Below are 24,696 nucleotides of genomic sequence, written 5' to 3' on the forward strand. Positions count from 1 at the left end.
CTGGATTTTAAGCTTCACACTGGTATATGGCTTAGCTTAGAGAAAAAAAGCTGAAAGTACATACATTTGCAATGAGCATCACATGGACTGAAGCTCAAAACCAGTGTGAGCAAAGCTGCATCATTTCTCAAGTCCTTATCAGGGAAAAGCTGAGATTTCTTTCACAGAGCGATGGAATTCTCTGCTGTAACACCAACTGCTCAGCATTTTTCAACATTTGAGTCAAGGACAAATCAGTCTCTGTTCAACAGTATTCAGTGCAATCCCAACTTGCTGCTGATCAACAGGGCTGGCTGCATAGAGCCTGGAGGCAGTTTTGCAGCACTGCTGAGGCCAGAAGATCCCCCACTGCACCCTCATACCAGAATGGAGCTCTATCCCACTGCCACTTAAGTCTTCCTTTCCAGAAGGACCCAGTAATGCAAGATCCATATCTGCCAAACTGCTCCCAGGTGATGGTAAAATAACTCCCCAACTCAGTACTACTACACTTACTGATGCCATAACAACGTTGGATAAAAGGTGATACCTGCACCCAAACCCCTGTGAGAGGCAGCCCCGCCATTCTGTGAGTACAAGCACATCTTAAGAAAATCTGTTACTTTTCCAAAATCATGAATCGACCTGAATTTTGAAGTCTAAACTAGCCCAGTGCTGAAAAGGCCCATCTGACACAGCTTTTCCCTGTGAGCCTCCCCAGACTGTCCGATCCAGCCATGTGACTTACCCGCAATCTCAGACTGGAACCAGGGACGAGAAACAGAGGCTGGGCTGACTACACAAGCAAACAATTTGTTGGCTGCTGTGATTTTGTTTTCAGACAGACAGTCTCAGCCCACTGAAGCAGAACCCAGGACACAGAACTGGCTTTCACGGACTATGCTAACCTAGCACGTACATGGCCATTTTGTAAGGAACCAGTCCCAGAAAAACCAGAGACTGGATTTATGCAGGGGTGCTCACAGCTGCAGAAGGCTCCTGCAGCCAGGTCTGAGCTGGCTTCAGTATTGACACTGTCTGCAAAGCCAAGTTGGGGGTAATCTATCCGAATTCATGCTTTCCCTGCTGTAAAAACCTGAGACCCAAGAAATGGAAATGCAATGCAAAGCAGATTGTAAATTCCTGCGGAACCCCTCCCTTCCCTCAGGGGTGAGAAGGTGCCTGGGATTAAGGTTATTGTTCCAGTCTCTATCACAACCACCACAGTAATGCAAACAAGGACACCAGCACAGCCCAAGACACTGCTTTAAACCAGCACACAGGGACTAGTGCTGGGGAACTGTGTCAGGGAGAAATCAGAAGAGCATGATTTTGAAATCATCTTGTCACAGGAAGCGCACTTTTCATTACACTGAACCTGAATGCAGTTTTAATGAGCTTTTCTAATTGTTCCCTTAATTAACCTCTTTCCAACCAAGAGGATAAACTCAAATTGTATCAGGTAGTCCTATTTAGGAGTGAGACACATTAGCACAGGATTTAAGCTTATGAGAATCATGCCTCTACAGAAGATAAGCAGGACAAGACAGACAGCCCAAGCAGAACTGAGCATGCATTCCTTAGGATTACTGTATATATTTCAGGTTATTTAAAAATGAGTTCTACTATTTGATTCATGTTGCATGATTCCTATCAAAGATGCAATAGCAATTACTACTACTACATTTCCATCATGAGAAAAAGATCAATCTGCAAGCACAGATTAGACTCAACATAGAAAGCATAACGAAGTTAACTGGTATTTCCAAGGGTGCCCAAGAGGTAACTCTTTTAAGCACCTCTGAAATTTCCAGCTGATTAGAGGGATGAATTAATGGTCTGCAAAATCTCTTGGTCTTGTTACAGGCAGGAAGCAGCCTCCTTCAGTTCCAGATCTGCTGAGTTTTACTCGATAACCTGCTACAGGCAAGTACATCCTGCAATCAATCCCTGGCCATATAAACCATATGTACTGTACTCAGAGTTTCCCTTGTGGGAAAGGATTCCAATTTCTCTAGGATGCCTTGCAAGACAGTGAAAATAGAAAGCTTTTCTTTTTTTTTTAGTTTGTGTTAAAATTAAAACCACACAAAGACCCTCTCCAACCTCCATAAACTGCATAGAAACAATTCTTGCCTTCTTAGATTACAGGGCAGGGGAGAGTCATAGAAAATGGATTGTTGGCTTCCTGCTGCATGTTGGAGTGCACAGACTCCACAGCACTGGCTGAATGCATGCTATATATACACTGGAGACAAGGAGAAGAGAGGGAGTGCACATACCACGCATGGTTACAGTCATGTAAAAGATGTTGCTAGAATTTTGTTTGTTTGTTTTAAACAAGACAGATTTTCCAAAAGTTTCCTGGACGAGCTCCTCCCCCTGACAACACAGCTCCCATGCTATTAGGCATCCTTCATGTGGTGAACCAGTGACAGTGACCACAAGCATTTCATCTACATAAAGTCTGAAAATAAAGCACTAGGAAACACTAGACTTTACATAAACAGTCACCCTAAAGCAGACTTTGGGAAAGATGGTTAAGGAAAAACCCAACAGAATGACTCCATACCCTGCATGGCTCTATAAAAAGCAAACCTTCTCCTCCTCCTCAAAGCACCTTTTAGTCACAAATGCAAAGGAAAGGGAGATGCATTTACCAAAATATAGTACCAGGTTTAATAGAAGCTATTACAGTCACTGATTTCTTTGTTAGAGCACCCTGAGTGCTGTTAACACCAAATAACTTCTGCTAAGATCTGCTGCATGACAGCAAGAAAAGGCTATTTAAAGATTTTAAAAGGAGATAGGAGGAAACTGTGCTGGATTTATGCTTTTACATTTACACTGGGGAAAAGCACAGTGACAAAAAGGAGAAGACAAATCATGAGAAAGCCAAGGTGAAACATACATAAAATGTATATATAAAACATGGAATGATATTTATATATTATGTAATATATATATATAAACATAATATAGTATGTTATGTTATATATAAACATCATTCCAGTTCATCATGCAAAAGGGAATAACCAGAAAAGTGAGCTGGAATAGTGTTACACATGCGTTGTCATCAGCAAGTCAATACCAACTTTGTCTACTTTATCTTGCCATAATTTATGAAATCCTGTTATTCCTGAATGTTGTGGGTATAACTGCACCAGTAGCATCTGTGCTACAGTGCTGAGATGCAGGTCAAGCGAGAAACATTGTAGGAGGAGCTTTGTTAAAAATAACACTTCTTGCAATTTGAATCAGAACGGTACCACAGGCCCCAGGTTTCATTCAAAAGACCTGGTTAAGCATGATCGTCTCCCCTGGCTGCAACTGCCACTTTTTCTTTTTAAACATGCAGATCCTGTAACCACAGCACTGACTCTCAGTATCTACCCCTTTTCCTCCACCACTCTGACTTTGTATCAGCCACGGTGTGGCAGCAGGACCAGGGCAGTGATTGTCCCCCTGTACATGGCACTGGTGAGGCAACACCTCGAATCCTGTGTCCAGTCCTGGATCCCTCAATTCAGGAAGGACATTGAGGGGCTGGAGCGTGTCCAGAGAAGGGCAATGGAGCTGGGGAAGGGTCTGGAGCACAAGTCTGAGAGGGCTCAGCCTGGAGAAAAGGAGGCTCAGGGGGGACCTTCTCACTGTCTACAACTCCCTGTCAGGAGAGCGGAGTCAGGTGAGGGTCAGGCTGTGCTCCCTAGTAACAACCAACAGGACAAGAAGAAACAGCCTCAAGTTGTGCCAGAGGAGGTTTAAGTTGGATTTTAGGAACAATTTCCTCACCTAAAGGGTTCTCAAGCACTGGCACAGCTGCCCAGGGCAGTGGTGGAGTCACCATCCCTGGAGGGATTTAAAAGCCATTGGAGACACAGTTTAGTGGAGGCTTGGCAGTGCTGGGTTAATGGTTGGACTCAGTGATCTTAAAGGTCCTTTCCAACCTAAACAATTCTGTGATGTGAGGGGACACTAGTCCAACTCCTAAAGATGAGGCAGTTATCTCTATAATCAGTAAATACCTTGGATTCAGCAAAAGTGGCCAGCCAGAGCTCTAATCACAGCAGCACATGTCATGATGAAACAGAACTAGCTAAAGTTTGACCAAGAATGCCCACAAAAACCCTTCTAAAGAGACAAAATCCCAAACAAGCCCCACAAAACAGTTGTTTCTCTGTCCCCTGTAACTTCTCTGAAAACCATTTGTTTTGTGCCAATTACACATAGTTCACCCAAAAGATTATGGTATTATTTCCAGGCACAAAAGTCCAAAATCATGTTGGGTTTCTCAGCACAAGTGAGAATTTGGTGTCAGTCATCTCTGTCAGACTATTACCATTATGAGCTATTTCAAGGCACCTGACATGATTCTACCAGAGGGCAAGGTGGATACTTTTCACCCCTTCAGTGAATGTGTATCATAAATACCAAAATTTCAGGCCATGCTCAGTGTGCAGGTGCTGCACAGAGCAGCCATTACAGACAAATGCCCCATTACCTCCTGGAACCAATTTTCTTCACCTTCTGCAACCAGCTAAGGGAAGAACCACAAGCCAGCACCTATGAAAATCATAAATCCACTCCCTATTTGCAGAATCCTTTGAAGAAGTCGGAAAGGAGGTGCCTTGAACAACATAAAAGACTCACTGGGAAAGTTTAAGCACCAGTGCACTGAAAATGAAACTAAATTGGTTAGAAAAAGATACGAGTTTGCTTCACTTAACTAAACATCTGAGCCCTGAAGGTCTGCCCATGAAGAGATAAGCAAACTGAGACAAGAACTACCTGAGATTCACATTTCTTCAAAAACAAGGCTCTGAGAATTGCTGTGACCACTGCAAAACAGCTGAGCTGGGAACATTTATTGACTAAGACTTGTTGCTTTGTGATGCTGCTCTCTGCCCAGAGACAGCAACTCCATCTTTTCTACAGCAAACCTCCCTGCATCACCCAGCACAAAACAAAACCCTTCAACTGCAAAGGATTTAGAAGGATTGCTCCCATTTCAGCAACCAAAATAACCAAATCAGTGTTCTTCATCCTCACAAAAACAAACTCGACCCTTACACCCCGATGGGAATAATCATCAGAAATATTGTGTTCAAAATGATTATTTTGCTGGAACTGAGCTGCCCGAAGCAGCAAGGTGGGCAAAATCATGAGTGACAAAATCACCTTTCAATCACAAGTAAATTAAAATAAATATTAGTTGGAATGAATGTCATAAAACCATATAACAAACTGTGAAAGCTGTCTGAGCCGTCACCGGAGATTAGGTATTATTCACCCCTCCTTTGTAATAAAATAATAATAATAAAATCATCCAACATTTCCTGTTCCACTCCCTACCCCAGAATTTTTTTCCCCTAAATAGCACTTTGTAAGCAATACCAATAAGAAACCAGTTATATCATCCACTTGGCTAGTGCTATCTGCATTCCAAACGAGAAAGTTAATTGCACTGAGACTACAGAAAGAGTTCTGGAGGAACGAAGACAAATACATTTTATTCTCTGAAGTCTAAATACATATTACAAAACAGGCATGTCCCTATCACCATGGCAATTTAAAAGTCATTATAATGCTTTTCTTTACACATCTCTTTAGGCTAGGGGACACAGGCAGTGTAACTGCCATGGTTTTAAGAGTGCTTGGTTCATTTTGGAGGTTACTGCAGTATAAAAATAAAAATTTTTCAGCATTTGCTATTTCCCTTTCAATTGCTCTATTGCTCTGATGAGTTTGAACTCAGAAATTCTATTGAAGACCTACCCATAAAGTCCTTTATCAAACACACAGAGAAATACCTGTGACATGGTGATCAGTAAAATAATTTGTTGCATTCATGGAGAGATAAACAAAGGGTCTGTAAGTAAATGGTGAAGTCCAGAAACCACATTTGTTCTTCCTGTAATGAATCAACTCAATCTGAAGACAAGCAAGGCAAGCACGTTGCCAGACAGCAGCAGGACAAGGAAATAAACTGCAGAGCTCCCTACAAAAATGCCTCTGGTATTATCCACTATTGTTCAGTCAGAGGAAAAGCTAGAAAAATGACCACTACTTGTAGTCAAACTGTCAGTTTGTAACAAAACTGAGGGAAAACTAGATTTTAAAAGTACTGAGATCATCTGCAAATAAAGGAGTACAGCCCTCTTTGTCACTGCTGAAATGACAGAGCAACCCACTGAAATGTTTGGTCATTATTTTGTAAGCCACCATACGAGTTTAGAGCTGGGGGACTGGTTCCCAACCTCACAGTTATCCTGAGCTCACAAATCACTTGCCTTGTGTGCTTTGTAACACACTCACTGTATTTTATATGTTCTGTCATGCTTAACACTGCAGATACACAAAGAGTTCATCTGTCAGCCAGGACTGAACTAAAACTGTCTGTGTATGGGAATGAGCTCAGGTTTGAAATAATTAGCTGAATTCAAAAGGCAGTGGTCTTACTTCTACTTCATGAATTTTAATTTTCATCTGTTGGAAGCTTTTTCCAGAAAAAGTTCCAGCAACTATTTCCATTGTGCTGTTATACCACAAGCACAAGTAGCTCAATGGCAGTGTCCTGCAGCCCTGGCATTATCCACTCCTCAGGCATCATCCCTCTACTAGAGCTGATGGAAACCTGGCTTTAGTAAAGATAGACTTACACTGAAGTAATCAGGAATTCCTCATACCCAATCCAATGGAATGACTGTTGACTACTCTGTAATTCCAGATTACTGGAAGGATTTTCTGTCCTTCCCTTGAAATGCATCTGAGTTAGCTGGAAATCCTCCTCTTTCCATGGTCACACTGGACTTGCTGGGATGAGTAACAGGGCAACTGGGTAAAATTCTGTGTCTCAGATGGATGGCCCACTGCTTTCCTCTGCCTTAAAAATAATCTCCCCAAAGAGAGATCAATTGTGACACTCAACTTCATGCAGATTTATCTTAACACAATCTAAATCCAGTTCTCTGCTGTAAGAGGCATTTCCTTTATTCCACCACCATTCCTTCCCCTCAGTATCACCCTTGTGGCATCAGTACCATCCAAACCCCTGCACAGCGAGGCAAAACCATGTACCTGAAATAATTATTCATTTCTTTTTTTGCTGGGATTAAGTTGCCAGGCAGATCAGATCCTCCAGCTTGCCTTCCCTGTGGCAATACCAACACAAGAGGAGCTGGATGGGAAAAGTATCAAGCAGTGGAAGGAAAGAAGGAGGTACCAGCAAAAATGTTGCAGATTTATAACAGATTATAAAACAACCAGAGCATGTAACCACAGACTCAGATGTAAGCATCACATGATCCAAACACTGCATTCTCCTTTCAGAAAACAAACTGAAATTCATTCATTTTGAGAAAAGCTCTGGTCTTTATCAGGCAAATCACATCAGCCACATGCTGATACTCTCAGGCTGGAAATTTTCAGAACTTCCTGAATCAGAGAAGTCACAAATTTTTTTTTGTATTCAGCCTAATTATTTCAAACCCAAAGTCACTCAGCTGTGTGCAAGAGGACCAAACAAAGACCAGAAATGTTTTCTGCATTCCAGCAAGTGCTTCCAGTGGCCTGGTACCCATGGTAATTCTGGCACGGCAATCCTTCCATGGCAACCAGCAGGTCATGTCTGCAGGAGTGGGTTTGTGGTCGTCTCAGATGGGACACACAGGCTCTGAATGCTGCAAAATCAATGCTTTGTAGTACCTTTGTGCTCCCAGAGTTTATTCACTGAATGGCCTTGAGAAAGTAAGAGCAGTGAGATGGTTGAACAAGGACAATTGCTTCAGAAAAATTCAAAATTGCCATTTATTTGTCACAGGCAAGACCTTTCCCTCATGCTCCTTGTTACTGTTCAGAACTGTACACACAATAAAGGATTTTTTTCCCTTAATAAGAAGAGACCACAGGTACCCTGGGATTTGCCTAACACTGCACATCACCATGTTTAAAATGAGGGTTCCAATACAGCCAGACAAGATTTCAGATGGGCAAAGAGCGTGTGCAGGCAAGTGTATCTATTTAAAACAAATACTACCAGCAGCATCAGGCAAAACCACAACTTATGAATACCTATGTCTCTTAAAAGCACCAAGTAAATTAGCTGTAATGAATGTTTCTATTGAGCACAGTTGCACAGGGCTTCAAGGTTCCATCAAGGTTCAAACACAGAGATACACTTCCACACACAGGCAGATTTTCAAGTAGGTATTTTAGCAAACCCCTTTGAAGACAGCAATGTTCACAGCAAAGTTTAGCCAAACTCTGGGATCCTTCTCCCTGCCAGCACCAGGCACACACAGATGTGCACAAAAAATATTTGTGTTCCTGCAGTCCCTGCAGACATCCCACCTCGCAGAGCTGGGAAAACAGCGAGCTCTCGGCCACTGCCCATCCCAGGAAAAGGCTGCCAGTGAAACTCAGCCAAGCAGGTGGTGGAGGGGGAAGAGTATAAACACCCCCAGGCTGATCAGGAAGGCTAAAAAGGAAAAGAGATACCAGAAACCCAGCCCAAAGAACTTCAAAATGCTGGTTTGGTTCATATATATCTTCTTTAAAAGTGCACAGGAGAAGATGAGCATTTGGATTTTAGGCTCCAACAACTGGATGTTGAAAGCAAAACCTTCACCATGCTGTGAAACTTCAACAATCATTTTATTCTACACGTCTTCTCCACAATTTCTTATCTTTCTTAGCAAACCTTTTAATTGCTGTCACAGAGCAAGCTGATAAATTGAGGCAAACCACTGAAAGCACAGTTAATTTTTCATACAAGTGAGAACGTTCAAGGCTGTTTCACACCGTGGAATTAGTAGTGAAGAATAGAGAGCTGTATTTTTATTTTTACATTCTTGACATCTCTTTAATGATGTTCTGATTTTACTCTTTGAAAGTTATTTGTGACATCAAGCACAGTTTCACTTCCAGATTCTGCCCTTTGAGTAAGGGGAGCGCACAGTGCAAAGAAAGGGAAAAAAAAACCAAACCAGGATAGATATTGTAGTTGTCATTTTTTCAGTATAATGAAATACCACAGCAAGGTCAGGGAATAAATTCATGGAGTATCAAAATAGCATTTTGTAGAAGAACAGGAAAGAAATTGCCAAAACTGCTGAGAAGGGTGTTTCAACCAGCTAGTGGGGAGCCAGCAGGAATAGCAGGAGGCTCCCTCTGAAGTTGCCACCCTGCCTGGGAAATTACCATTATTGACAGGTCTTCTCCCAGCTTTGCAGGATGGGTTTTATATTAATCCTGCTCAGTCCAACACCAAATCCCTCACTACCAGAAGCTGCTCCAATCTCTTCCAGAAAGCCATCAGAGTGCAAAGGGCCAGGAATGTGCAATTTAAAAAGTGACCTTTCTGAAACTTTTGCAGCAGAAACCACGGTAAGGCAGCCAGGAGTGTCTTTCTAGTCAGTGCAATGCCTGCAAAATGCTGAAGGATATTCTCACCAGCTATTTACAAACCCAATACCTGACTAGGGATTAATTCACTTATCTATTTAAAACATTAAAAATTCCAAGTATAAAAATTTACATTGAAATTAATCCAGAAAAATCCTGACAGTTATTTCCAGACAAATGATAAGGAAGATGACCTCAGAAACCAAGCCTTGGTATAATCAAAAGAATATAATTAATAGGCTTTTATAACAAATACCATTAAGGGAGAGTTTTGGTACTTCAATCAGGGTCTCTGTTAAGCCCACCACAACGACCAGCTATTAAACACTAATGGCCAGAAAACATGCTCGTTATCGGTGCCCATCCACCGGCACAGAGAAACAAAGAGGTGGTGCTGTAATTGTACCTCACTCAGCTTCACATTTCAAAACACTGGAGTCAGCTTCAAAATATGCCATTCATTCCAAACCAGGAGCGCTGGGCACAGGGCTCCCTATCAGAAGACAAATTCCTCCTCCCTTCCCAAGTGCTCCTATTCCTTCCCACACCAGCACGGTGCAGTTCAGCAGCACGTAGGGCACATTTCATGGAGCACAGCCAGGCTGGAGCATCGCAAGATCTGACTCAGGTCTGCCAAAGTGTGAAATGTATGAGCCTGGAAGGTCTTACCTACACCCACAAAGATCAGATGTGATTTTACATCAATATAAATCAATTTGCAGCATCAGTGACATCTACCTTTTAATCAATACTGGGTGGGGGTTTTGTTTGAGTTTTTTATTAAAGGCTCCCAAGGGTAAATTCTGGCCCCACTTCTACCACACCATTACAGAAGCTGCTCTGTTCCTGTCTAGTCCTTACTACAAACAACTTCATGTCTCAGAGCACAGTTGAGTTACAGTGAGGTTTTTTTTTTCTGTGTGTCATATGGAAAGCCAAATCTTCACCCAGCACCACTCTGCCAGTCAGTTCAAGTCTGTCTCACTTATCCTGCCCTTCAGTACAGTGACAGTGCTGAAAAGCCCTGCAGTTGCATTCCCAGGGATGTTAACAGACGTGCAGAGAACATTTACTAAGATGTCCTTAAAGGCTAAAATTATCTATAAAGCTGCTGTTTATTTTGAAGCTTGGGAACAGGGAGGTGTTTTATGTGTCAGAACGAGTGGCCTGACATCAAAAACCAGGTAGCAAAGTTTGCCACCGAAGAAGTGGGCTGGCACAGAGAGCAACGATGCTTTTATTGAAATGAGGTTGGCTGCCAGCACCAGAAAGTTTTGCTATCAGCACTGCAGATGCCTGATACCATCTGTAACACACAGCAAGCCTATTATGTTATTTTGTTGTGTGTGTGGTTGTATGCATAAAAATAACAGAGTTAAGAGACTCCGTATAACACACAACAGCCTGTGCACCAGGGCTGCTCTAATCAGGTATTCCAGCCTGTGGAGGTCTAGATCCTATCGAAACCATTCCTGCACCAGCCAAGAAATACTTGATCTTCAGAGAAAACGTAAATTAAGGGCAATATGTGTGTGTATCTCATATCATCAAATCTTATAAGTGCAAAATGCCTTTCCATGTTAGGCTGATCAATCTGTTAATTTTTTTAGTATATTGTCAACACTGCATTTAAAGTTTTTTTCCTAAAGCATGAAAATTATCAATATCTGTGACTTTAAAATGTAAAATGCTACATGTAGACACTTTTAAAAGCTAAGTGGCTATTTAACAACTCTGGTTTGTACACGGCTAAGAGGGGCCAGGAAACAAATTGTTTCAGCTTCAGAAAAGACTTTTTAAAATAAATTCAGTCTCTTTTTGACTCTGATATTTCTGTATTTTAATTTAAATTTATTTTCCTCAATAATGCTCACCTTCCAATCTTCCATTTTGAATCTCCTTGCCTTCCACATAACAGTGTTGTCTTTTAAGCTGTATGTGTCTTTTTTAAACGGATCACTGCTTAAAACTCCTGTAGGTCACAACCCTATTACCACGTTTCAAAGCCTGATCTCTCTCCCTGGAGATGTGCAAGCCTCTCCCACCACGAGACAAATAGTGGTCCCCTGCTCAAGAGCCATGGGATGTACCCAGAACACTGAGCTCAAGAGGAAGGAGTGCATCACCTACAGAAACTCCCTTGCTTGAGGTTTTACTGTGTCACACAAAGCAAAATAGGCTGTGCTGACAGGGATCAGCGTGTTTTTGGACAGCAGCATCTCTGACACACCACAGCCATGGCACAGACACGTGTACAGCTTCAGTACCATCACTATCAGCTGCAAGTAGACACAGACGACCAGCCAGCCACTCCCTCCTCCCAGCCTCCTTTGTGTCAATAAATCTTAACCTGCCTGTTTGAGCAATGTTTAATCATAAATGGTTTGGAACATGCTCCAGAATATAAACAAAGGTGAGTAGGAGAAAAATGGAGAGTCCAGTACTGAGAATCGCTCACCACTTGCTGCTGAACCAGGTAACAGAGAGCAGAGAAACAAGGAACTGCTAAGGAACAGAACACACACACCTGGTAATCATTTAAAACAGTGACCATGCAACAACATTAAAGTATCCAGAAGGATTTCAAGGACTAAACACATTAACATTCTTGGGTTCTCCTAAAAACAAACAAAAAAGAAAAATTAAACTGCTTAGAACACCCACTTAGATACATGGAAATAAACTACCCTCATTGATCTCATCCCACTGCCATTTACAACAGTCATCTTGATTCCCTTCTGTGTTGCTAATCAAGCTAAAATTAACTCTTCTCCTTCTTACCACACATGCTGGAGCCACAAAAATCAACACAGGGGCAGCAGGATCGATTGTTTCTCTCCACAAGTGCAGCCCACCTTGCTTATGTGGTAAATGTATACATTTAGGAACTACAGGATCTCTCCTGGGATTTTGATCACATTTATCATGGGGCTGGATAGCTGTTCAGACTGGGCAACAGAACAAGTAGATCTTATGCTAAAACACTTCTGAACACCTTCTAGTTGTTATTGGCCTCTACAGACCTCTGTAAAATGGGAATTTCAGTCCTGTTAAGCCAGTGTCCATCTTAGAAGAACCAACATCATACTTGTTATTCCTGCTTTGACAGAGAGTTAAAATGTGTCTTAAGCCAGCATCTCCACAAAGCCCTGGAGGACTCTTCATGCCCAGAAGTTTGGGGCATATTCACAGAACACAGAAATTCATTTATTTGGTTGTCACTCTGACACACATATCCTAGTGTTCGGTTCTAAAGCAGCTCCATTTTAGATCCTGATGGGATGTTTCAAAGGAAGAAAGCTAAACCAAAACAAAATCCCAACCCTATCAGATAACACCCACTAAACAAAGCTAAAGTACAGATGAAATTCACTGAACTATGGAGTGGAACAGAAGCTTTTAAGGAAAAAGCACTCTGTGGAGATAAATATTCTTCAAGCATGTGCTTGACAGCAGCCAAGGTTTTATGGTATTGGAAAAACACAGTACAGTGACAAACAAGGTTAGTCCATCCACCCCCACAGTAACTTGCTGTCCCACTAAGTTAATTCAAGTGCACAATGAAAGGCATCTCATATGAAACAAAGCAGGATGGTATTTAATTCAATATTCTGCTCTTCCCACCCTTGTCCTACACCAACCCTTCATCGGGTACCAAATTCTACACCGTCAGACTGGAATGGCACACACTGCATGGTCTTGGACCAGGAGTAAGTTCTGCTCAGCCCTTGCAAGGGCTCAGAGCTATGATGTATCTCACCTTCCTGTAGGACTTCTCACATCCCACTTTCCCCAGTCTTAGGGGAGCCCTGCCAAACCACAGCTCCCAGCCCCACTGACAACACGTAGCCCCAGCTGCTTCAAGACTCCTGGACTGTGGCCAGGAACAGGCAGTGAGCAGTCCCACTGACATTGTTTTCCAGAGATGTCACAGAAATGGTGAACACCAGCTCTGTAACACACACACATTTACCCACAATGTTTCTGCACCAGAAAGGGCTGCCTAGCCTCCATTCACACTCAATTTTTCCCTTCTCCAAGACAAACCTTAAGATAAGAGCCTAAGTCTGGCTTCCATTCTGCCACAGCAGAGACCACAAGAAATGACTCAGCAGAGCGTGGCCACCGCCAGCATCTCTCGCTCCCTCCCTGCTTCTGTGAAATTCAAGAGCCCTTCTGAGAGGCTTTCCAAGCCTCTGCTGCTCCCACTGATCTTCGTTAAAATGAAAAAGGTCAATATTAACTATTTTCCTTCTTTGCTCATCTTGGCAGAAACACTCAGCTATGTTTCTCCCTCAATCATAAACCACAATTAACACCTACCTCAGTGCCAAAGAAAAGCCCCACCTGCACCCACGCTCGGAGGAACTTCCCTATACCAGCTTCTACAAAGAGCTCTGTTTTCAATAAGAAATTGAGCAGTACACCAAGAATTAAATATGTAGTGACAGTATGGAACTAACTGCAGAGCCACAGCTGGCCTCTACAAGTAGCACTGGTTATTAATTTCCATACCTCACTCAATACCAAGAATTTTAAATCTTTGCTCAACTGCCACGGAAATTCCAGCTGGCTGCAGATCCTGCCCCTTCCACCACACAATCTGGCCACCACTGCCACAGGCAAGCAGCAACTTCAGTTTTACCCCTATTTGCACCCTAACTCCCATCCTTCTTTAGAAGACTCTTCCTTTATTAGTACAAGTATCTGGATCCTTTGGAAATTTTTATACCCTGGAGAAGAAGGAGAAAGTAACCGTTTGAAAATATCAGTTCATAAAATCTCCTAATAACCATCAGGGAAAGAGGCACTTGTTTCAGCATCTTTGCTGGATACACTAGAGCAGTTTGATTCTCACTTAAAATCTCATTTACAGTGCCATCAACTCTCTTCTAATGGGCCATTCATCATTGTAGGGTTTGCTTTCAAGGAGCCAGCCCAATTCCTTGAAAGGTCTCACAAGTCATTTAGCAGACTTACCCTTCCAAAGCCAGGGAACTACCTATAAAGACATTAGCAAAGGCTGTGTGAAACAAAATAACCTCAGCAAAGCTCAGGAAAAGATCCTAATTTCTACATACATATGCCTGTGTGTGGGATGCTACTAACCTTTGAATTCAATCAGACTAAGAGGGCTCTAATACATAGAGCATGACTATGATGTATTTTCCTTTGAGGCTGGTTCAGTTCATTTAGAAAGTGATTTGAAAGAGCTAATGTACTATTTATGTACATTATAAAAAACGATCCATATGGAGTCAGACTTTGCAAAATGTTCACACAAGTCCGTTCCACTCCCTCTGAAGACATTTCACAATCCATTCAATACCCAGTAGAGGAAGCCAGGATTACTGTTTTAAAACAGCTCTGAGGGTAATTTGAATGCTTTAAAAGCTGACATCTTGTAGACTCGGAGCCAAATAAACATTTGGGGCAACACAGAGCCTTTCACACAAACGTCTACAAAGTGACATTTACCTGCAGCCTTCAAAATATGACATTGAAAATAACGGTTAGAAGAGGCACAAACTTCCCTCCTACTAAAGAAGAGGAAAAGAGAATAATTTTACTGTGATTCAGGAGACGATGATGTACTGGATTGGCTTGTGAAAGACCACCTAGCAGGATGTGGCTAAGACTGCAAACAATATAAAACAATCCCAAGATTACTAAGGTGTTTTAAATCCTGCCAGCACATACAACTGTGCTGAGGGGTTTCTTCTTGAGAGAAGTTTAAACAATTTAAGTGACAGTGACTGTTGCAAAACAACAGTACATGAAGAAGTTGTCACCACAGTGGTTTTACTGTTTTTACATCAAGAAAATTTTAGAGTGTTAGCTTGTTATATTGCTGGCATATTTTAGTGCTCCGCTTCCTTTGCTTCAGTAGAGTATATAGAATTAGGGACATTTTAGTTTAACTGATGAAGATACCTTAGGTACTACCTTACCTAGAAGATATGCACTTCATAGTTTGCAATATCACGTTTTTGGGAGAGAGGATTCTGGCCCTTCTCTGTTTTTTTTTAATAGGAATTCTCACATTTGCAATACTGTCTGGTGGAGCGCAAGGCAGGAGGAAACTGAGAAGAAACCATAGGCACTTGGAGAAGAGGATGCACCCACTTGGTGACAAGAGAGCTCAGATGTGGAATCACTGTCCATCAAACCAAGTTTTGTTTCCTAAGTTCATCCTGTGGCTGTTTGCAGTGACGCTGAGCTGGGAAGTTCAATTGTAAACAGACGACGTGCAAGTCTAAACTACTGGATTGTGCCTATTTCCAACAGCCAGTTTGCATATGCCTTGTTTACACAAAACACACACAGAAAAAAATGCTAGGAACCACGACACATCAGGAATTTTCTCCTAAGAATTCCTATGCCTGAAGACAACTTCACATTAGCAGCAAAGCCTTTGACTTCCTTTGCAGGTCTTCCCAGAGCTAAAACAGTTTCGTTATGGCTTGTCTCATTAGACAGTGTCTGAGGGAGACATGGGAAAAGAAGAGATACAGTAATTATCCAGCTGAATGGACGATGCAGAAGGAGGCAAAGCCACCCAATTGCCAGGCTTGTTGACAGTCAACACCCCTTTACGCACGGTGGGCAGGTGGCCAACCCAAGATACACCACGTCACACCAGCCATGGGACAATTAAAAACAGAACCAGATCAATAAATAAATAGCAGTTGGCACATCTCCCACACCAAGAGCCTGCCCTCACTAGTCTGGGCTACGCCTCAAACTGAATATGAAAAGCAAAGTCATTTTTGGTCTACCCATCAGGTGGAAACAAAATTTGCTTTCTGTGTCTAGTCCTTTTCTCCTCCCACGTGCTCAGGATTCTGAGCGTGTAAGAGTCCAGAGTTCTTATGCCCTCGAGAGAGGAAAGGCCTCAAGTTGCTCAAGAACAATTCCTTCAGCAAGTGCACAAACTGGCTCTGCAGGGAGTCCAGTCCTGCTTAGACAGAGTGTTGGTGGCTTCTGTATGTGGCCTTAAGGGAGACAGAAGATTAAAACAGTTTGTGTGGGAAGACTTCCCAAGGCTCTCCTCGAAATGGCAAGAAGCAGAAAAAAGGGGTACAGCTACAATGTTGTATTTCAGAGAGAAAGGGAGGGGATGTCCTTTTCCACAGAGCTTACACCACATCTGCAAGACTTTTTGTCTCCTCATTCTGTTCTAAAAAATGGAGTGGATTGTACTTGTACATGAAAACAGGCTCTTATGCTAGAAGATTCTTGAAACAGGATAATAAGTGGTAACAATGTGCTTAAAGTTTTCTTTCATTTCTCCTCCTATCCTAATCATACAGCATGTATTAACAGATCCAGACAAAGACTGTCCATCTTTGTTCCCTCAGCTAAGGCAGAGCTCCCAATTAACGTCTACATTATTTTTCCCAAACTGACAAGATGTCCTCAAAGAACATGAAAATTACATATCTGGTACATTTAAAGGAGGGAGGAAAACCACCAAAGTAAATTGCGCATACACAACAAACGACAACCCGAGAAATTAAACTCGCTTTTAAATTACTAAAAATAGACAGGATGGGAGGGAAGGGACTATCAATCAAATCTTAGAGTTGCTGAATATTCAAAGAACAGCCTTCTAATAGACTGCTCTCTCAAGATTGCTTGAAATTTTTATGATAAAAAATGCACGAGGACATGAAAAAAGGAGCAGTAGGATAACGAAGAGCAAAATACATGACAGAAGTGGATACAGAGTATTAATTAGGCCATTAAGATACTTAAATGTTTTACTGTCCAATAAAATATGTATTTCATAAAAATTAAGTGCCATGCAGAGGGAATGCACACATGCATTTACTGAGCTGTTCTGAAGAAACCGAAGATGTGAATTACTAGCGAAAAACATTTGTGGACAAGACTGAATAGACATTAGGAAAATTGTATTTGTACTACGAAAACAAAGAATATACTGTTGGATGGAAATTTTCACTCACATTTACTTAAGCAAGAAATTAATCTGCTCTATAAGCATCTCATCAATCTGCTTCTATGAGGAGTCTGCAGTCAACTGAAATAGGGAAACTTGTAAATACTTGACAAAACTGTTCAGTGATTAATACTGAATTATTGACTGAAGTGAATGCATTAAGACCAGACAATAATTTGTACTCACAATTAGTCGATTAACCACGTCTGGAAGTACATCAAGATGTCTTTTTATAGCCCACATTCAGGAGACAAAAAAAATGCTTCACTTTTTCATCCTATGGGTTTGCCCCCCCCCAAAAAAAAACAACCAACACTGCAAAATGACACCCAGACCTTCAGCTCCACATTTTTCTTTGATTCAGTCTTGCAGTCTGTTACACCAGATCAGCCATTTTCAGATGCACAAACCAACATTTTTACCTAAGTTTACCAATCAGAAAACACTGCACAATCTCAGTGGACTGCTCAGGCATTTGTTACAAAATATATGCAAGTTTAAGAGAACAAAGACCTTAACCACCTAATACATTACAGACTAAGCTCTACAGCACATTTACCTTTCATACTTTCCTTTCTTTAAAGCAGGAATCCTGAAGTGGATATCCTAGCCTTGATTCTGCAACCTCAGGAAACTCCCAGATGCATGGGGACTGAACCAAAGATAACAAAACAAAGCTGGTGTTGGGCATGGCTATGTGTGAGAGAGGCCTCTGTGCTCTGGACTGCTATTAAGGAAAAGGAGAGGAAAGAATCTGTACTAAAAGCAAATGAGAATTTTTCTCCCTTTTCATTAACATCACCAGCTCAAATGCACATGATTTTTCTTTTTTAAACCACATTTCCTCTTGGACTGGGGAGGGAAGGCTGGCTCATCCACATCTAAGCAGCAGTAAGGTGAAGCTCGGTCTGTGAAGCATTTCTGGTTAAGGTGCCCCTTGGCTCTGACAGCAGAACACCCAGACACTCACTAGAGCTACAGGGAGCTCAGAGTAAATCACCACATGTCAGAGGAGCTGATATGGAGCTGAGTGCTCGTAGAGATCCACCCTGAATAGGAAAGCCAGCTGGAGCTGTCAGATCTCAGAGTGGTTTAACAAGCACCTCACCAGCCTGTGTCCCCTCTGTCACCCCACCCTGTCACGGAGCAGCCCCCCCAAACACCCTCCCGAGCTCCAAGCTCCGCACTCTGCAATCTGCACAAACTGCTGTCAATAAACAGACACTAATTACCACACCTGGGCCAGTAATGAGCCTTTATTTGCATGGCATAAGTGGCAAATTCAAGTAGTTTCCTGTTCTCTACCAACATCCTGTTGCCACATCTACTCCTCCAGGAAACTGCAACACCGAGCAAGAGAATTTGGCGTCCCACAGAACAGCTCTGACGCCAAATGGCTTTCGGAGCAGTTACTAGGAGCTTGCTTACAAAGAAAACAATCACATTAATCTGGTTGTCATTTCTGCTTTCAGTTATTCAGTGCAAGGCTGCCTATCCCGTTTTCTGGAGAGGGAGAGAAAAAAAAGTAAACAGCATTATTTTGATTTGTTACCAGAAGTCAAAACAGATGCTCTACAGGGAAGATGCTCACACAGCTGGCACCAAAATAACTTAAGATATGAGTTATTACAGATTTCATCATTTTTATTCCCATTTTCATAAAAGCAAAAAACCTCCACACTCATTTATCCCCTAGATTTATATAAAAACACAACAGTACCAACTGGAAGGATCCCACAGTCAGCTAAGGATACATGAGCTGGCAAACACAAAGAAGTTACACCAGCACAACTTGAATCTACATTTAAGCCTTTATAGCTGAGGCTCTGCACAAAAATGTACAAGACAAGTGCGGCATGTTCTTGTTAGATTAATCTTTTCATTATCAACACATCAGCTAAGCTGAACCAAGCCTGGTTTAAAAGAATCCATAAGGACATACACTGAGTTTTGCATAGCCTTAGTTTATATTCACAGCCTGACTTACAGCACAGCTATTTTTGAATCAACAAATTGAGCAGCAGTTTCACATGAGAGAAACTTTCCTTAAACGTTTAATATAACTCATGACAAATTGAGCTGCTTAGCCAAAAATTATTACTTGACACGAATTCCATAATTAAAATCAAGTAATCCTTTATCACATCTTGCTGTGCAACAAAAAAACCTGTTCTCAAAGACAGTCTTTGAAATTAAGTAAGAGCATGAAAAATAGAAGACGAAGCACTAAGAAAGCAAATCTTTAAAGAGTTTCTAGTGAGAGCAAAACCACCATCCACAAGTTGTAGCACAGCAAACGCCGCATTTCAAACAAAGAACAAAAAAAATGGTTGCAAATGCAGATTATGCAATATTTAAGAAGTAAAACTACCTGAGGAGTTACCAGAGACAACATACATATGCAGCACTTTAGAAACAACTAGTTCTGTAGTGGTGGTTATGTGGTCAAGGCGTTTCCTTGGTGTGTGTACATACAGCAGGCAGCTCCCTCTGAGATGTGAGGACACCCTCCCTCCTACCACAAGAATGGAGGGTGAGTGGCTGGTGAGGTCACCAAAACACTGAGATACATTGTGCATATCTCCATTTTTCTAGAATATGTCATTTTTTTTTTTTAACTTGAATTAGTGCCTTGAGTTACTGGCTAACAGACTGTACAATCGTGTCCCTTAGAAACTGGATCTGACTCTCGGTTTTCTCCTCGGTTACTAAACCCCAGTTGCAGAGACACCCCCACTACCCAAATGCTGAAGGGAACTTGTGTACTCACAATACAGAAAGATTAATGCACGTGTAAAATTCTGTAGGATCAGCACCTTGATATGTGGTCGGAGGATTGGGCTATTTATTTTTGTCAAGTTTATTGAGTGCCTAGGAAAAATCCCATTATAAATAAAGCAGCATGCTCTTAATAAAACTTCACATGCATGGTAAGTTTTCAATTTATACTGGGGCTTATATACATAATAAATTTTTTTATTTTAACTCCATGTTTTAATTTTATTTCATGAGTTCATATATTTACTTCCCTTGTATTTATGCTCAAACTAAAAAAGCTCCTCCATTTATTTCTTCCATTTCCTAAACACTAAAAGAACTACATGTTTAAAAAACTTGTTTTTATGCTTTGAAATCTCATACTGGAAGAACCCATTTACACTGAAAAACACCAACTTCAGGCTCCATTAATTGCGCTACTGCAAAAATTTAAAACGGTCACAGAAGCAATAAGCAAATATCCCATGAAACACTCCCAGACAAGCACCATTTTCCAATCTATCGAGCTCCCAGTTCAAAAAGCTCAAGTGCCATTATCAGGCTATGCTCAAGCAATATTTGCAGGTTTTAGTCAATAGAACTTTTGTATTTAGGAGCATTTGAAGACCTGACCCATAGCTGCTTAAAATTCAGGTTAGCAAGTTTAACTTTCAACTGTTTCAGTTCCTTTGGTTCTGAGGTAGAAAAATAAATAAATAGATCAAAAGCTTATTTTAGTTACCAGAAGTCTCTAACTTGTAATTGTTACTTATTTTAAAAATTGAATCACATTTGAAGACAACAACGTTAATAATTCAGCATTAACCTCATCCTGTAAACATCTGGTTACACTGTAAATTTGAAGAAATTACTGTCTTCAACAGAAAAAAGTACTCCAGCTAAGAGTTCCTGCTCTTATACTTTTTCTAATATTAATAGTTTTTGAAATTCAGTGCATATCCTCCTGATAATTTTGAGTTTCTCTCTTTTTTTATAGAAAAATACCAAGATATTTATCCGCTGATTTCCAGCTCTCACTAGCCCAGCTAAAAAACCATCACAAGATAAAAAAAGAGTTTCTAGCAAATCCTTAATTTGATTTGAAGCACTTAGTTTTGATGTAAGTACTTCCATAATTTCATCTTGATTTAGATTTGCAATGCCTGCTGTAGTGTGGCACTTATTAATTAAACTGATTAAGGGTCTTCAGCTGTACCGTGGGCCCTCCACTCTTCCACCCACTTTGCTCCTAACTGTCATTAACCTCTAGGAAAAGCCCTCTTTGTTGGTCATTATTGTTTAATTATGCTTTACAGTTATGTCATCACATCTGTGAAATACAACCTCCCATAACAACACAGCTGTGGAATATGATACTCCTGCCCAGCAGTAAAATCCTGGTTACAGCAGATTAAATGTACACACGATGCTGATGGAGGAAGTGATACGAAGCTTTTTGAAGGCCCTTGATTTTGAACAGGTCTGGTGAGACAGGAGGTACACAGAGTCTTCAAGAGAGGTCTCAAACTCTTCCTCTTTCCTCCCTTCCCCACCCCTCCTGACAACATCTTCTGCACGTTTCAGGAATAGCTACTTCTAAACTTAGAAAACTTCACAAAGAGAAGTTTTATACAGAAATAGTGAAGCGAGAAGAAACCTCAGAAACAGAATTTATGAGCTCAGAATCTATTTTTTAACAAATACTACGAATTACAGCTGAAAGGCACTTTTTCCTGGAACCCTCTGCTTCCATTCATGATCTCATGATGCACAAGCATTTCCTTTGCATGTAATATAACGGCAGCAGTGACTGCAGTGGTCCAAAAGAAACAGGACTTTGCACATTTCTGCCGTCCTTTGCAGGTGGGAGGAAGAAAGGGGGGCAACTATCCAAACCACTAGTTCTTAAAATATTACAGCAAGAGCTCCCCACATCACAAGGACCTCCCTCTAAATTAATGGAATGACCATTAATTCCTGAAATTGAACATAAACTGTACATTCTGCTGGCACACAGAGAAGGGGGGGCTGTATGAAACAGGGCAGGAGTGTTACCATAACATACAGGACAATTCACAATTTCTTCTGCAAAGGCTGTGTACTACAACCTGTCCTCACTTTTTCCTCCTTTTGATAACATGAGCTGGCAGTAAGCACACAGGGTTCTTTACAGAAAAGAAATGGCACCAGCCAGGACTTTATGTTTACTGGGGAGGGGAGATTTGTGTGCATCTCTGTGTGTGTGTAGCAGGGTGACTGGGAGGGAATTGTCTGATTTTTCAAGAGTGGAGATAATGAGATAATAGTAGACAGTTTAAAGCCTCAATCAAGACTGTATATACCAAGCTTCAACAGGATTTTCTTTTTCCTGGTCTGGGTTACAAACCCTTGACTGGCAAGTAAGGAGTTGTTTACCTGTTAGAAGCAAGGGGGCAAATTCCTTTAGATTGATGCAAAACATTTTCCTACTCTGGAAGTCAGAAAGGGAGGAGCATCAAGTTTATTTATGTAGCTCAAACAGCGGTCAAGCTAAGAGGATGTCTTATTGTGCAGAGTTCATAACTGAACATTAAACTCCTCCCTTTAAAGCAATGAAGAAGGAAAACTACCATTCCCACTCCAGAAGTCACGAGCAAAGGGGAGAGAAATATGCAACCAAGTTGCTGCTTGAGAGAGTTTTCTATCACAATGCTTATGATTAACCAAGTGAAGAAACAGAATGGCAGGGAGGAGAGAGCTTGCACAGATAAACCCAGAGCCAGAGGGAATGACAACAGAAATGCCCTGGGCTTCGGGTGGTCTTGTTTTACACAGCCAGATTAATTAAAGAGACACTAAAGGACATCTCTTTTAGAAAATGAAACACGTTACAAACCAAAACGCCTCAGAGAGCGAGCAGCTAGGGAGTTATAACTAAATTACTAAGTACAAAATGAAGCAGCCTGCAGAGGAAATGAGTAATTAAAAAACCCTCCCTTGAGCTACAGGCTGGTGAGCGAGGGGTAACTCCAGGACCCTGGTGCTGGAGGTAAACAGTTGCAAAGCCAAAACGTGACAGGCGAAAACAGATGTTTTATACAAACAACAAACCCCCAATCTCCTGACTTTACAGCGCATTTTCACTCAGAGATGGCATCAGATACAGTCTGCCTGGTGCAACCTGAAGAGATGCAGGCAGGAATTACATCACCCACCAGTACCACGCTGCTGCCCCAGGGTGAAGCACTGCAGTCGCTGGACAGTGCTCAGCAAACATAAACAATGTTTTCAGAGGAAGAAATACATTAATGTCAACCTCGTTCCTCTTTCTGAAAGAGAGTTTAACAGAGCACAGACAACCACCTCCCTGCTAGCACAGAAACCCTTCTGTAGCCCTCTCCCCTTCCTCAAGGACGGAAATACACCTCGGGCACCTGCTGTCCACGTGTCCTGGGGAGCAGCATCACCCCCGGCCTGGCCTGACTCCTTCATTTTTCTGTTGCCTCAGAGAAACACCAGGAAGAACACCCAACTTGCCAACCCTTAAATAAGCACTCTGGCAAAGTGGTTTCCAACTTTTTCCACTAGATCTTTTCCAGGGAAGACAAGCTCTGGGCGTAGCATGTTCTAGCTGACTGACAAGAGCCCTTCTTCACTGATTCGTCTTTTTGAAACCCCTTAAGGTCCACCAGTTGAACATGAGTCTGTTGGCAGGCGGGCATGGAAGATGATGACCCTAGGTGACAGCCTGCAGCGAGGGGCTCACACTTTTTGCCCAGACACGGCTCCCTCAGAGGGAGCAGCCCCAGTCCCAATGAACATCATCCCCTTTCTCAGGCATAGATGGCAGCGAAGATAAGGACATCCCCTGCTAAAGTTGAGGTGGATCCCCTGGCTGTCTCCAGGCAGACATCCCTCACCGCCACCTCAGGCCCTCCATCAGCTGAGTGTCCCTCACCCACTATGACCAACCTCAAGCGAGGGGACCCTCACCACCCCCTTATCACCTGTGGCCCCTCACCATCACCTGAAGCCCTCCAACTTCTTCAGAGGCAGACCCGCAGGCCCTTGGTGGGCAAGGGGGATCCTTTACTGTCTCCTTTATCAGCGGGGGCCCCTCACCGTCACCTTAGGCCCTGACAGACCCCCATCCCCTGCGCGGGGGCACCTCATAGCCCCTCGGCGGGGGCGAGGGACCTCTCACACCCTTCCTGGGAGCCCCCTCTCCGCCCAGCCCCGCGTCCCCTCCCCGGGGCGGAGGGTCCCCGTCCGGCCCCCCAGGCCGTCCCTGCCCCCCGGAGCGGGCCCGGCCCCGCCGCCCCCGGCACTCACTGCGGCGGGAGCTGCAGGGCCGGGCCGCCGCGGCGCTGGAAGGCGCCGTCCACGAAGACGCCGTTCTTGCCGAGGCAGCGCAGGTAGAAGTGCGGCTCCTGGAAGCTGAGCTGCAGGTGCCGCCGCGAGATGAAGCTGGAGTGCCCCATGTTGACGTCCACCGACCCTTGCGAGGAGTTGCGGCCTATGGTGACGGCCGGCTGCCGCATGAGGAACTCGAACTCGCGGCCCTGCAGCCGCGCCAGCACCGGCCCGGCGCAGGCGGCGGGCGGCGCGGCCGGGGG

General features: G+C 42.6%; 1 protein-coding gene across 1 annotated transcript in view; it reads right to left on the reverse strand.

Annotated features, from left to right (window-relative positions):
- FOXK1 (forkhead box K1) overlaps positions 1–24,656 on the reverse strand; it is a 49,042-nt gene extending 24,386 nt beyond the window's left edge. Inside the window, exon 1 of the mRNA XM_027683564.1 lies at positions 24,413–24,656. Coding sequence (XP_027539365.1) covers positions 24,413–24,621 — 209 coding nt within the window. The 5' untranslated portion in view covers positions 24,622–24,656. The remainder of the gene's footprint in view (positions 1–24,412) is intronic.
- Between the last annotated feature and the right edge of the window lie 40 nt (positions 24,657–24,696).

This window comes from Neopelma chrysocephalum, unplaced genomic scaffold (genome assembly GCF_003984885.1).
Source record: "Neopelma chrysocephalum unplaced genomic scaffold, ASM398488v2 Primary Assembly neopelma1_65, whole genome shotgun sequence".
NCBI lineage: Eukaryota > Metazoa > Chordata > Aves > Passeriformes > Pipridae > Neopelma > Neopelma chrysocephalum.